Source organism: Xenopus laevis, chromosome 8L (assembly GCF_017654675.1).
Source record: "Xenopus laevis strain J_2021 chromosome 8L, Xenopus_laevis_v10.1, whole genome shotgun sequence".
NCBI classification, from domain to species: domain Eukaryota; kingdom Metazoa; phylum Chordata; class Amphibia; order Anura; family Pipidae; genus Xenopus; species Xenopus laevis.
Window position 1 is genome coordinate 125,138,551 of NC_054385.1, and position 12,061 is coordinate 125,150,611.

Sequence of the window (12,061 nt, forward strand, 5' to 3'; positions counted from 1 at the left end):
TGTTTATTTATACTGCCAGTTGTGTTAGCTAATGGGCTCATGGTATTGCTCTTGAGAACTGTTCGTTATATCATGACTACATGTTAAAATGTACTGTGACTGGGCATCTGCTTGCACTGACTGCAACAGTTATTTGTCTTCTGTTATGTATTGTCTTACTTTTAAAAAATGCAAAATAAAAACTTTAAAAAAATTTTTAAAAAAAAAGTCGTGCAATTCGAACGTTGTCACTTAAAAATCGAGCATTTGAACGTTTTCACGTAAAAATCGAGCAATTCGAATATCTTCGCTAAAATCAAGCAATTCGAATGTTTTCACAAAAAAAATTGAGCAATTCGAAAGTTTTCACCAAAAAAATCAAGAAATTTGAAAAAATCGTGAAATTCATGCAATGCAATTGGAACGTTGTCACTTAAAAATCGAGAATTCGAACGTTTTCACTTAAAAATCGTGCAATTCGAATATCTTTGCTAAAATCAAGCAATTCGAATGTTTTCACAAAAAAATCGAGCACTTCGAACGTTTTCACAAAAAAAAAATTAAGAAATTTGAAAGTTTCCACAGAAAAATCATGCAATTCGAACGTTGTCACTTAAATGTATTCACTAAAATCAAGCGATTTGAATGTTTTCACTAAAAAAATCGAGCAATTCGAACCCTTTCGTGGGATATTCGTGAATGTATTTGCAGGCGGCGAAACGCGGAAATTCGCAGTGAATTCCTGCCAGGCGAATTTATTCGCCTATCACTACCTATGTGCTTTCTCCTCTCAACCCTCATTTATACAGAACTGCCAAAAAGAAACAGCACTATATTCATGGGAGTTGCTGTAGGCAGTGATAATATGTCAGGTCTGTTTTGCGGGTGCTCTATTCTGCTGATATTTATCTGTAGACTTTCTATGACCATCATGTATCAGTGGTAGGGCTGGAGCTAAGTGAGAAGGTTATTGAAACTAAACTCCCACAGAAGTTTTTGTCTCAGTTGGGATATCATTGTGCTGGAAGAGCAGAACAAACACTGAGATGTAAAGTAAGAAAGGAAACCAGAAAATAATTCTTATTTCAACTTCTCCAGTGACATTATACTCTATCCCTTGGCCAACAAGTAGACTTGATTCCCTGTAGAAGTGGCTGTTACTGCAAGCTGGGCAATCAAGAATCTTTTATCCAATTGAGAGATTAGTATGTAAAACAAAACATAATAACTAATGTATACTCTGTATAAACACACTCGCATGCACATTCACACACACACAACTCAACATACTCACTATTACACACTCACTATATCCCACAGTCACCTGCACCTGTTCATACTCAAACACAATAAAGAATGAGGCAGATTGGAAAGGATAATAAATATGTGTATGTGGGAGACTCAAGAATGGGCAGAAAAAGAAATGGACAAAAGCACCCAGAGAGAATACATTTTACCATGTCCCACCATTAAAAATCATGGTATAAATTGTATGTGGATTCTGAAGTTCAATTCCAGCCTGGGTATTTCAGCAGGCAGAGTGTCTGTTCTCTCCATGTCTGTATGGGTAATTCCATGCGCTCCTGGTCACTGTAGAATATACAGCCCTGCTTGTACACACAGCACACAACGTTTCCTAATTGATAATCATTTTTGTGTGCTGAGTTGGCCACAAACTAGAAGGAAAAGCCCAGGGGAGGCCTGTGTTTACTGGAAGACTCGTAGCCTCTCTCCTCGGGGCACAAACTCTTTGGTCAGTCTCCAGCCCTAAAATAAAAAATAGTTCATTTAGTCACTGTGACAGAAATCCCCCTGAACAAGACAATCCTCACAACACGGGGCCCAGTGTAAAGAACAGTTTGGGTGAATATTGGCTTGAACTGGAAAAGTATATCTGCTACTGTATATGCTGGTGGGTGGGTGTTATTTTGTTTCGTTGATTTTCGTTGATTTTTTCGTTGATTTTTTCGTTGATTTTTTCGTTGATTTTTTCGTTGATTTTTTCGTTGATTTTTTCGTTGATTTTTCAGCTTTTGCTTAAGGATTTACCAAATCCACTGTTTGGGATTCAGCCGAATCCCTGTATCCTTAGTGAAAGATTTGTTCAAATACTAAGGAAAAAGTGGTAAAACATTTTTTACTTTTTTGTTTTGTGACGAAAAGTCAAGTTATTTCCCTTCCCGCCTATAATTCACATATGCAAATTCGGATTCGGTTCAGCCAGGCAGAAGGATTCGGCCACATCCGAATCCTGTTGAAAAAGGCCAAACCGAATCCTGGATTTTGTGCATCTCTACTTTTGCTATTCTCTTCTCTCTCTTCCCATCCAATTCTATTTAGTTGCCAGTGTCATTGGCTCCAACCCACAGAAATTAGATCCTAATTCTAGTTTTGTAACGTGATAGCTCTTCAATACCTTTCTTTTTAGAGACTCTAATGTTCATCTTGCAGTCTTCCAATCAGTCCACTGCCTTGTTGCTAGGGTAATGGCGGCCATACCACCCAGGGGTAGGTGCAGAACAACAAGTTAAACCTTTCTTAAATAAAAACACAAAAAATAGCCATATCACAAATTGTCACATATCACAATTGGCAAATCACAGTTGTCACATTTATAGACAGAGGGGTGCACCCAGAGTTTACCTTCAGTCTGAATGCAGAGAGCAGCAAGACTAGCCATGAGCAGGGGGCACAACTTGGTTACAATAATGCCCATAAACCAGAACCAGAATAAAAAGTAGCAGTAACAATAATTGTGTAGCCTTATAAAGCATTTGTTTTTAGGTGGAGTCAGTGACTAAATCTAAAACTATAAAAAAAAAAAAATGAAGACCAATTGAAAAGCCGCTTAGAATTAGCCACTCTATAACAATCTTAAAGTTAACTTAATGGTGAATGACCCCTTTAAAACACCAGTAACATCAAAAAAAATGTTTAAAAAAATTGTATACATGGAAAAAAAACCACCAAGACACAGTAAACTTTAAAATCGCAAAGCCGCTCCTCTTCAGAAGGCGATACGGCAATGATCCATTGTGCACTGCTGGATTTCTCCTCCCTGGTTATTTCCTATATTCTACTGACAGCATGTAAAGGAGCGTGGTTATTGGTAGGTCGCGCTGGTGGACCCGCAGGCAGTTGATGCACAAGTTCTCCTGGCAGTCCAAACAGTGCAAGTTGGCCCCGTTGCCCTTGTCACAAGAGGAACACTGCGGACGGACTTGCAGGGGGGCGCCCCGTGGAGGAGGCCAGAGGAAGTACATTAAGCCACAAAGGAAGGCGGTGTCACCGGGCTCCCCAGCAGCAGTAGCTCCGGCAGCGCAGGAGGAGGAGGCGGTAGTGGCACCTGTTCGACCTCGGCTCCCTCCGCAGGCTAAACGGTCTCCCGTGTCTGAACGCCAGTGTCTTGGATTCAGAGCAACCATCTGTCCGCTCACCCCCAGTCCATGGACATGGCTTCCATTCTCGATGGAGGGGACTATCATCACCACCACCACCGACCCTCCATCATGCGTTAAGGGGGCCACTGCACGGCACCCCACTATGACCGTGGCTTGCGATGCCCCTCCCAGCATGAGTATGAGCAGCACATACACCACTCTGACCCCTCTACAGCCTTTACTCCCAATCTCCACCATGTCAGACAAATTCCCCCATCACCCCTACCAGTGGATACCGGGCAATGTCAGCTTCACCCTAATAAGGGACAATAGGGACTGGCATCTATGAACAATCTGTACAGCCCCTACCACAAGGAGCTCACCGGCATGGGACAGAGTCCACTCGCGGGATCCGGCCAATTTAATTTGTCTTTTTTTTTTAAAATGTTTTTTCATGTTACTGGTCCTTTAAAGGGGTCATCCACCATTAACTTTAAGTATGTTATAGAGTGGCTAATTCTAAGCAGCTTTTCAATTGGTCTTCCTTATTTAAGGAGTAGAAGAATGTGTCTCAATAGTTTTACATATAAGTATGCAGTAGAAGGCCACCAGAATATAATAATGAATACCTTTACTTTCTCTGTTTCTAGTTACATATATTCCCAGGGCCACAAGAGACAGGAAGAAAACTGCCAGAATAAGCATCACGATGCGGGAAATACTTCTATGGCCGGGTTCTGTTTCTTGAAAGGAGAAGAAGAGAAAATATAAAATAAGTCATTGTGTACTGACTTCTGTTCTGTTCTTCTATTCTCTTCCTCTGATTAAAGACACTCATTCTCACCTACAAGCTAGAGGAATAATGAGATAAGTGTATGCTCTAAGAGCTGATTTATCAAAGGTCGAAGTGAATTTTCGAATGAAAAAAATTTGAATTCCGAGCAATTTTTTGAATTCGAATTTGAAAAAAATTCAAAAATGTCAACATTTATCATGTACTGTCTCTTTAAAAATTGGACTTCGACCATTCACTATCTAAAACCTGCCGAATTGCTGTTTTAGCCTATGGGGAACCTCGTAGAACGTATTTGGAGTTAATTGTTAGACATTAAAAAATCTACGTTTTTTTTGGGAAAACTTTGAATCAAATTCGATCGAATGCGCTATTCCTTCGATTCGTACGATTCCAATTTGGCCAAATACGGACCTATTCAATCGAAAAAAACTTCGACTTAATTTCGGTTGGTCTTTTTAAATTCGAATTTCGAAGTTTTTTCAATTCGAAATTGACCCTTGATAAATATGCCCATTAAAGATTTATCTTACACCCACACCATGCGCAACCCCTACAGTAAGTGGGATAATAGTTTTGAAAACAAGTATATTTGTATAGTATAGTTCTTTTTGTAACCAACAAAGGAGTTGTTCACCTTTGAGTTAACATTTAAGGGGTTATGTACTAAAATCTGATTTTACCTCATACAGGTATAGGTTCAATTATCCGGGAACCCGTTATCCAGAAAGCTTCGAATTACAGAAAGTCCTTCTCCCATAGAACCCCGGCAGGGCCGGATTTACAAAGCGAGCGCCCCTAGGCCCACTGCCGTTCGTCGCCCGTGCCCCCCCTTTATTCATGCAAATTTTCATAATCAGGACCGGAGCAATGTGGAAATTTACAAAAAAAGGGAAATTTACAAAATTATTGTATCTTCTGTGCATCCCCAGTGTTTTTGAACCAATGTGGGTGTGGTTGGGCATCATGCCGCCCCCTAAAATCCTGCCGCCCTAGGCCCGGGCCTAGGTGGCCTTTCCACAAATCCGGGCCTGAACCCCGGGCCGGTGCAGTTTTCTGCTGATAGGAGCAGGTAAGTAAAAGTAGTCACGTGGGGGTACCTAACATTTGGCACCCCCAAGCATTCTGGATAACAGGTCCCATACCTGTATTTTAAATAAAAATAAAAAAAGCTCAACCAAACTCCCATCCCCGATTTTGCCTTGGTAATAAAATAAATCAAATCAATCGGATCCGGAAGAAAGCCAATAAAATTGTGTGAAACCCCGAATCGTATAATTTTTTCTGACTTTTTTTCCAGAATCGCTTAATTTTATCAGAGCAGACCACAATATCTTCAAATTAGGATAGGGACATCTCCCATTGACTTATACATGACCTAGACAGGTTTGAGATGCCGGATTCTTGAATTCAGGCTTTTTAGAGGTTTTTTTTCACCAAGGAGGAGTTTTTGCCCCAAAAAGTCTTACCAGTTTTAGTAAATAACTCCCTTAATGTAACTTAGAGAGTGATTTTCTGAGACAATTTGCAGTTGGTTTTAATTTTTTATTATTTGTGGTTTTTGAGTAATTTAGCAGCTCTCCAGTTTGTAATTTGCTGGGGTCCAAATTACCCTAGCAACCATGCATTGAATTGAATCGAATAAGAGACTGGAATATAAATAGGAGGGGCCTGAATAGAAAGATGAACAATAAAAAGTAGCAATAAAAATACATTTGTAGCCTTACAGAATGTTTCTTTTTATATGCGGTCGTGACCCCCATTTAAAAGCTGGAAAGAGTCAGAAGAAAAAGGCAAATAATAAAAGAAAAACTTAGAATTGGCTATTTGATAATGTACTAAATGTTAACTTAATGGTGAATCACCCCTTTAAAGTCACTCACCAAAGGGAACAACCATTGTCTTCTCCAAACTGCTGTGATCCACATGGCAGGAGTAAGTGGCGCCCTCCTCTGGTGTTACCTCCACACTGACTCTGATCTGATAGGTGCCATCAGGGTTTGGCAGGATCTCTGCTGATTCCTCTGAGTAAATCTCATCTCTCCCATTCTTTATCCACTTCACTTCCACATCTCGGGGGTAGAACCCATACACCCAGCAGTGCAGTTTGGTACCACTCTCTGACTCTGAGCTGGAAACCTTTACTTTAGGGGGAACTGACAGGAAGGAACAGAGGTAAATCCATTATGGAAAAGGACCTTGGAGTCCTTGTAGATGTAGATGTAGATGATAAACTTGTCTGTAGCAAGCAATGCCAGTCAGCAGCATCAAGGGCAAATAAGGTCTTGACTTGTATTAAATGGGGCAGAGAGTCAAGGGAGGAGGGGGTCCCACTGTATAGAGCACTGGTAAGGCCCCATCTAGAATATGCCGTACAGTTTTGGTCTCCATCACTCAAACAGGACATTATTGTATTAGAGAGGGGACAGAGAAGGGCAACTAAGCTGGTAAAGGGAAAATCTTAGCTATGAGGAAAGACTGGCCAAATTGGGGATGTTCACGCTGGAGAAGAGGTGCTTAAGGGGTGATATGATAACTATGTATAAATATATAAGGGGATCATATAATAATCTCTCTAATGATTTATTTACCAGTAGGTCTTTCCAGCTGACACAAGGTCACCCATTCTGATTAGAAGAAAAGAGGTTCCAGCTAAATATTGGGAAGGGGTTTGTTACAGTGAGAGCTGTGAAGATGTGGAATTGTCTCCCTGAATCAGTGGTACAGGCTGATACATTAGATAGGTATAAGAAGGGGTTGGATGGTGTTTAGCAAAATTTGAAGGGACAGAATATATGTCTATATGCCCATGATCAATATTAGTATCATACACAGTATTAGTTATATAGGAACATGTATTTTGCCTTCTCTTGTAATTATAATAAATGATCCACATTTTGAGATTTACTGTATAAAGTTTCAGTTAACGCCACCCCAAACAGGATAAAATATTCAAATAGAGATAATAATCTTGGCATAAACAAACCCCTCCCTTCCTACAGCTTTTCAAAAGAATTGAAAGTGAAAGCAAATTTGTTTTGTTTAACGCAAGAAATAGAAACAAAATATATATCTCTTAATTAAGGCAATAAGTATGTTAAGCACACGCTCTATTCATTGAGTCTGGGTTAAAAAATTAAAGTGGAATATTGCCCTATTAGAAACATATATATCTCTGCAATCAGGTTTCATATTTTTATTATTTGTGTTTTTTTTAGTTATTTAGCTTTTTAGTCAATTTGCAATTTTAGCAATCTGGTAACTAGGGTCCAAATTACCCTAGCAACCAAGTTGCTAAGAATTAGCTATATTCAATAACATACTAAAAGCTATCTTAAATGGGAACCACCTCTTTAACTGGCCAAGTGAGCAATTATTAGGTTTTCAGTTTTTATTACCAGAAAGCAATAATTAGTAACTTTCTTTACCCAGTAGTTAAAATGAAGACAAGCTTGGGTTACAATACAATAAAAATGGGTGAAACTACAGAGGAAGCAGACCCTGCAGTTGCAGGGGGGCCCAGGATATATAGGGGGGGGTATGAGGCCCTAATTAATGAGCATTTTAATATATATACTGGTAATACAGGGCAACCTCTAGATATGATGTGGCCCTAAAATAATTTGCTGTGGGGCCCTGTAACATACAGCTACACCACTGATTAGTGATAGGCGAATAAATTCGCCAGGCGTGAATTCTCTGTGAGCCAAACATGCCAGCAAAAATTTGTCAGCATCAAAAAAATTTGGACACCCGTCGGAAAAGTTGCGGGCACCAAAACTGTCGCGCGTCAACAGTATTCGGACGCCCATTTACTTTAACGCGAACGTCAAAATTGACGCGAGCATCAAAACTTTAACGCGAGCATCAAAATTGACGCTGGCGTCAAAATTTGTGTTTCACAAATTTTTTGCCGATTTGCGAATTTTGTGGGGAATTCTGAGATTTTGCTGGAAATTCGTGAATTTTGATCGCGTTAAATGGGACAAATTCGTCCATCATTACCACTGACATAAAATCATAGTACAACAGCATTAGCCATATTATGTATGACCTTAATATGTCATTGTGTGATAGTTATAGTATATTTCTTATCTGCTTGCGTTTATATTCATCCATCTTGCTGATCAGAAATGCCTGACTGTTTGGCTCAGTTGCCCAGCAAGCTGCAGTTTAATATCCAGACTGCAAAAATCGCCTGAAACAAAAAATATATTGAAAGCTGCCTTAGCATGTACTTACCTGCATTATACTAAGGGGAAGATTTATCAAAGGTTGAGTTGGTTTTTCCACGAAAAATCTGAGTTTCAAGGGTATTTTGCTTTTTAAAAAATATTGATTTTTCAGGTTAAAAAAAACCTCAAATCAAGATTTATAATACCCTGACCATGGAAATAGCTCGAATCCAAAAATTCACCATCTAAAACCTTTCGAGGTCATGTGGGTTTCGCTAAAAAACTTGATCAATTAGATTCGAGTTTTTTTTCAAGTGTATTTCTTAATTAGAGACCATTCGAGTTGTGAGTTCATTTGAGGTCTAAAAAAGCTCATGTAGCTCTAAAATTTGACCTTTGATAAATAACCCCATTGGTCAGAAGCATAACAACTAATCTACTATAGTTTATATAAACAAGCTGTTGTGTAGCCATGGGGGCAGCCATTCAAGCACAGGATACACAGTCGATAACAGATAAGTACTACTATAGTTTATATAAACAAGCTGCTGTGTAGCCATGGGGGCAGCCATTCAAGCACAGGATACACAGTCGATAACAGATAAGTACTACTATAGTTTATATAAATAAGCTGCTGTGTAGCCATGGGGGCAGCCATTCAAGCACAGGATAGACAGTAGATAACAGATAAGTACTACTATAGTTTATATAAATAAGCTGCTGTGTAGCCATGGGGGCAGCCATTCAAGCACAGGATACACAGTCAATAACAGATAAGTACTACTATAGTTTATATAAACAAGCTGCTGTGTAGCCATGGGGGCAGCCATTCAAGCACAGGATACACAGTAGATAACAGATAAGTACTACTATAGTTTATATAAACAAGCTGCTGTGTAGCCATGGGGGCAGCCATTCAAGCACAGGATACACAGTCGATAACAGATAAGTACTACTATAGTTTATATAAATAAGCTGCTGTGTAGCCATGGGGGCAGCCATTCAAGCACAGGATAGACAGTAGATAACAGATAAGTACTACTATAGTTTATATAAATAAGCTGCTGTGTAGCCATGGGGGCAGCCATTCAAGCACAGGATACACAGTCGATAACAGATAAGTACTACTATAGTTTATATAAACAAGCTGCTGTGTAGCCATGGGGGCAGCCATTCAAGCACAGGATACACAGTAGATAACAGATAAGTACTACTATAGTTTATATAAACAAGCTGCTGTGTAGCCATGGGGGCAGCCATTCAAGCACAGGATACACAGTCGATAACAGATAAGTACTACTATAGTTTATATAAATAAGCTGCTGTGTAGCCATGGGGGCAGCCATTCAAGCACAGGATAGACAGTAGATAACAGATAAGTACTACTATAGTTTATATAAATAAGCTGCTGTGTAGCCATGGGGGCAGCCATTCAAGCACAGGATACACAGTCGATAACAGATAAGTACTACTATAGTTTATATAAACAAGCTGCTGTGTAGCCATGGGGGCAGCCATTCAAGTACAGGACACACAGTAGATAACAGATAAGTACTACTATAGTTTATATAAACAAGCTGCTGTGTAGCCATGGGGGCAGCCATTCAAGCACAGGATACACAGTAGATAACAGATAAGTACTACTATAGTTTATATAAACAAGCTGCTGTGTAGCCATGGGGGCAGCCATTCAAAGGAGAAAAGGCTTAGGTTACACAGCAGATAAGCTCCGTAGAATGTAATGGTGTTATCTGTTATCCACTATTTAACCTGTGCATATAGCCTTTTTTTCAATTATTGTTAACTATTGTTACACAGCAGCACAAAAACAATAGTAGTGTTTCTGAAGTAAACACATCAGTTTTACCAGTGCAGGGCAACACAACATGATATTTTCATTACTTTAAAACACTTTCATTTTTTGGGGTTACTGTTCCTTTAAAGCTATGTAGGAACAGATTCCGGCTTTTAATTGAAAGTAACATTGCCACTCCAAGTGCCACTATCAGCCAACCAAAAGCTGCCTGCCCCTTATCTATTGCTGATAACAGTTAATATATGTGCAAGTATATTTATTTAATATCATAACGTCATTTTCTGCTTTTAACCACAATACCAACTTGACTTAAGAAAAGACACATCATATTGTTTATCATCTGTTACTTTCTATATTTGAAAAAGAAGTCAGTATACTTGTATATCCAGCTAGTAAATGTATAAGCATAATACTTATTATTGAGTAAGTAGCTGCTGCTAAAAGAGAGAGAAGAGGATATTATTACTCACCGGCACAATGTACTGTATAGAAGGGAAGGCTAAACAGCAGCAATACAATACAATACATTTTCCCTTTATCTTCTGTACAAAATAGTCAGATGCTCTTCTCAAGGCAAATGCAGTTGTCAAACTATTTCTGTAGATTCACTTTGCCATGGCCGGGCAAAGCTAAATGTTTTGTCCAATAAGAAAATAGCTGGAGGTGTAGCCAGAGTTGCCAGGCAGAATAAGGAAGGCCGTTTATAGTAACCAGGGTAGGTTATTTATACTGTGTTAGATTAAAGCCGGTCAGAGCAGAGCCTCATTTGCTGTATAATAGTCACTTGTAAAAAGTCTGCTAATAAATTATTTAAACATAAAAAAAACCCAATAGGGGTGTTTCTCCACCAAAATGGCTTCATGCAGCTTAGTTACCATTGAGTACAGGTATGGGATCTGTTATCCAGAAACACGTTATCCAGAAAGCTCCACATAACAGAAAGGAAGTCTCCCATAGACTCCATTTTATTAAAAAATTATTGGTTTTTTTTCTTTGTAATAATAAAACAGTAGCTTGTACTTGATCCCAACTAAGATATAATTAATCCTTATTGGAAGCAAAACCAGCCTATTGGGTTTATTTCATGTTTATATGATTTTCTAATAGACTTAAAGTATAAAGACCCAAATTGTGGAAAGATCTGTTATCTGGAAAACCCCAGGCCCTGAGCATTCAGAATAACAGGTCCCATACCTGTACAATTTATCATATAAAGGAAGCACTGAAGGCTCAATATTAATACAATGAAACAGTAGCTTCTACTTGATCCCACTTAAGATATAATTTATCCTCATTGGAAGCAAAACCAGCCTATTGGGTCTATTTAATATTTCCCAGATTTTCTAGTAGACTTTAGGTATGAAGATCCAAATTACGGAAAGATCTGTTATCTGGAAAAAACCCTGAGCATTCTGGAGAACAGGTCTCATACCTGTAGATGATCCAGAATAAGGTAAAATTCATCCTTAATGGAGGCAAACCCAGCCTATTGAGTTCATTTAGAAATGTAAGATATTTTTTTAGAAGACTTAAGGTATGAAGATCCAAACTACAGAAAAAAATCTATTATCCAGAGTCTCTCGGAAGTAATTCAAACACACCAGTTAGTATAAGCAAAGGTGTATAACATACATAGAATGAAGAAGATATACATTACTGAATGAGTAAAAGGGCGAAGCAAACAATCTGCAACCAAGACTGGGAGATCCCGGAACAGTCAGCAGATTGAATCCCTCAAACGGAGCACGGAAGGTCCTGTGGCGGCACGCGTCAACCCCACAAGTGAGATCTCAACTGACCGAATGGAGACCCCCAGTTTATAGAGGCTTAGCAAACAATGAGCTCATATAGTAATTTAGTAAGAAGATACAATGATTTGGTTAATAACAGATCTTGCATCCCATGCGCTCATCAGGAT

At 39.0% G+C, this 12,061-nt stretch overlaps 1 protein-coding gene across 2 annotated transcripts; it reads right to left on the bottom strand.

Annotated features, from left to right (window-relative positions):
- Positions 1–1,345: 1,345 nt before the first annotated feature.
- LOC121397202 (major histocompatibility complex class I-related gene protein-like) lies at positions 1,346–11,044 on the bottom strand. Of its 2 annotated transcripts, none has more exons than XM_041573577.1 (5): positions 10,614–11,044; positions 6,036–6,308; positions 3,989–4,096; positions 2,396–2,516; positions 1,346–1,746 (listed from the first exon to the last, which is right to left on the bottom strand). In XM_041573577.1, exons 1-4 carry the CDS (start codon positions 10,669–10,671, stop codon positions 2,458–2,460), a joined length of 498 nt encoding a protein of 165 aa, XP_041429511.1. In that variant the 5' UTR covers positions 10,672–11,044; the 3' UTR covers positions 1,346–1,746; positions 2,396–2,457. The 2 variants fall into 2 exon arrangements, with proteins under 2 accessions (XP_041429511.1, XP_041429510.1); XM_041573576.1 differs by having other exon boundaries at positions 3,989–4,102.
- Between the last annotated feature and the right edge of the window lie 1,017 nt (positions 11,045–12,061).

Excerpts from the sequence above, each read along its gene's own strand:
- LOC121397202 (XM_041573576.1), bottom strand. The coding sequence starts at position 10,671 with ATGTATTGTATTGTATTGCTGCTGTTTAGCCTTCCCTTCTATACAGTA. Across the intron at positions 6,309-10,613 it reads CTATACAGTACATTGTGCCG|TTCCCCCTAAAGTAAAGGTT; the intron begins GTGAGTAATAAT and ends CCTTCCTGTCAG. Across the intron at positions 4,103-6,035 it reads GACAATGGTTGTTCCCTTTG|AAACAGAACCCGGCCATAGA; the intron begins GTGAGTGACTTT and ends TCTCCTTTCAAG.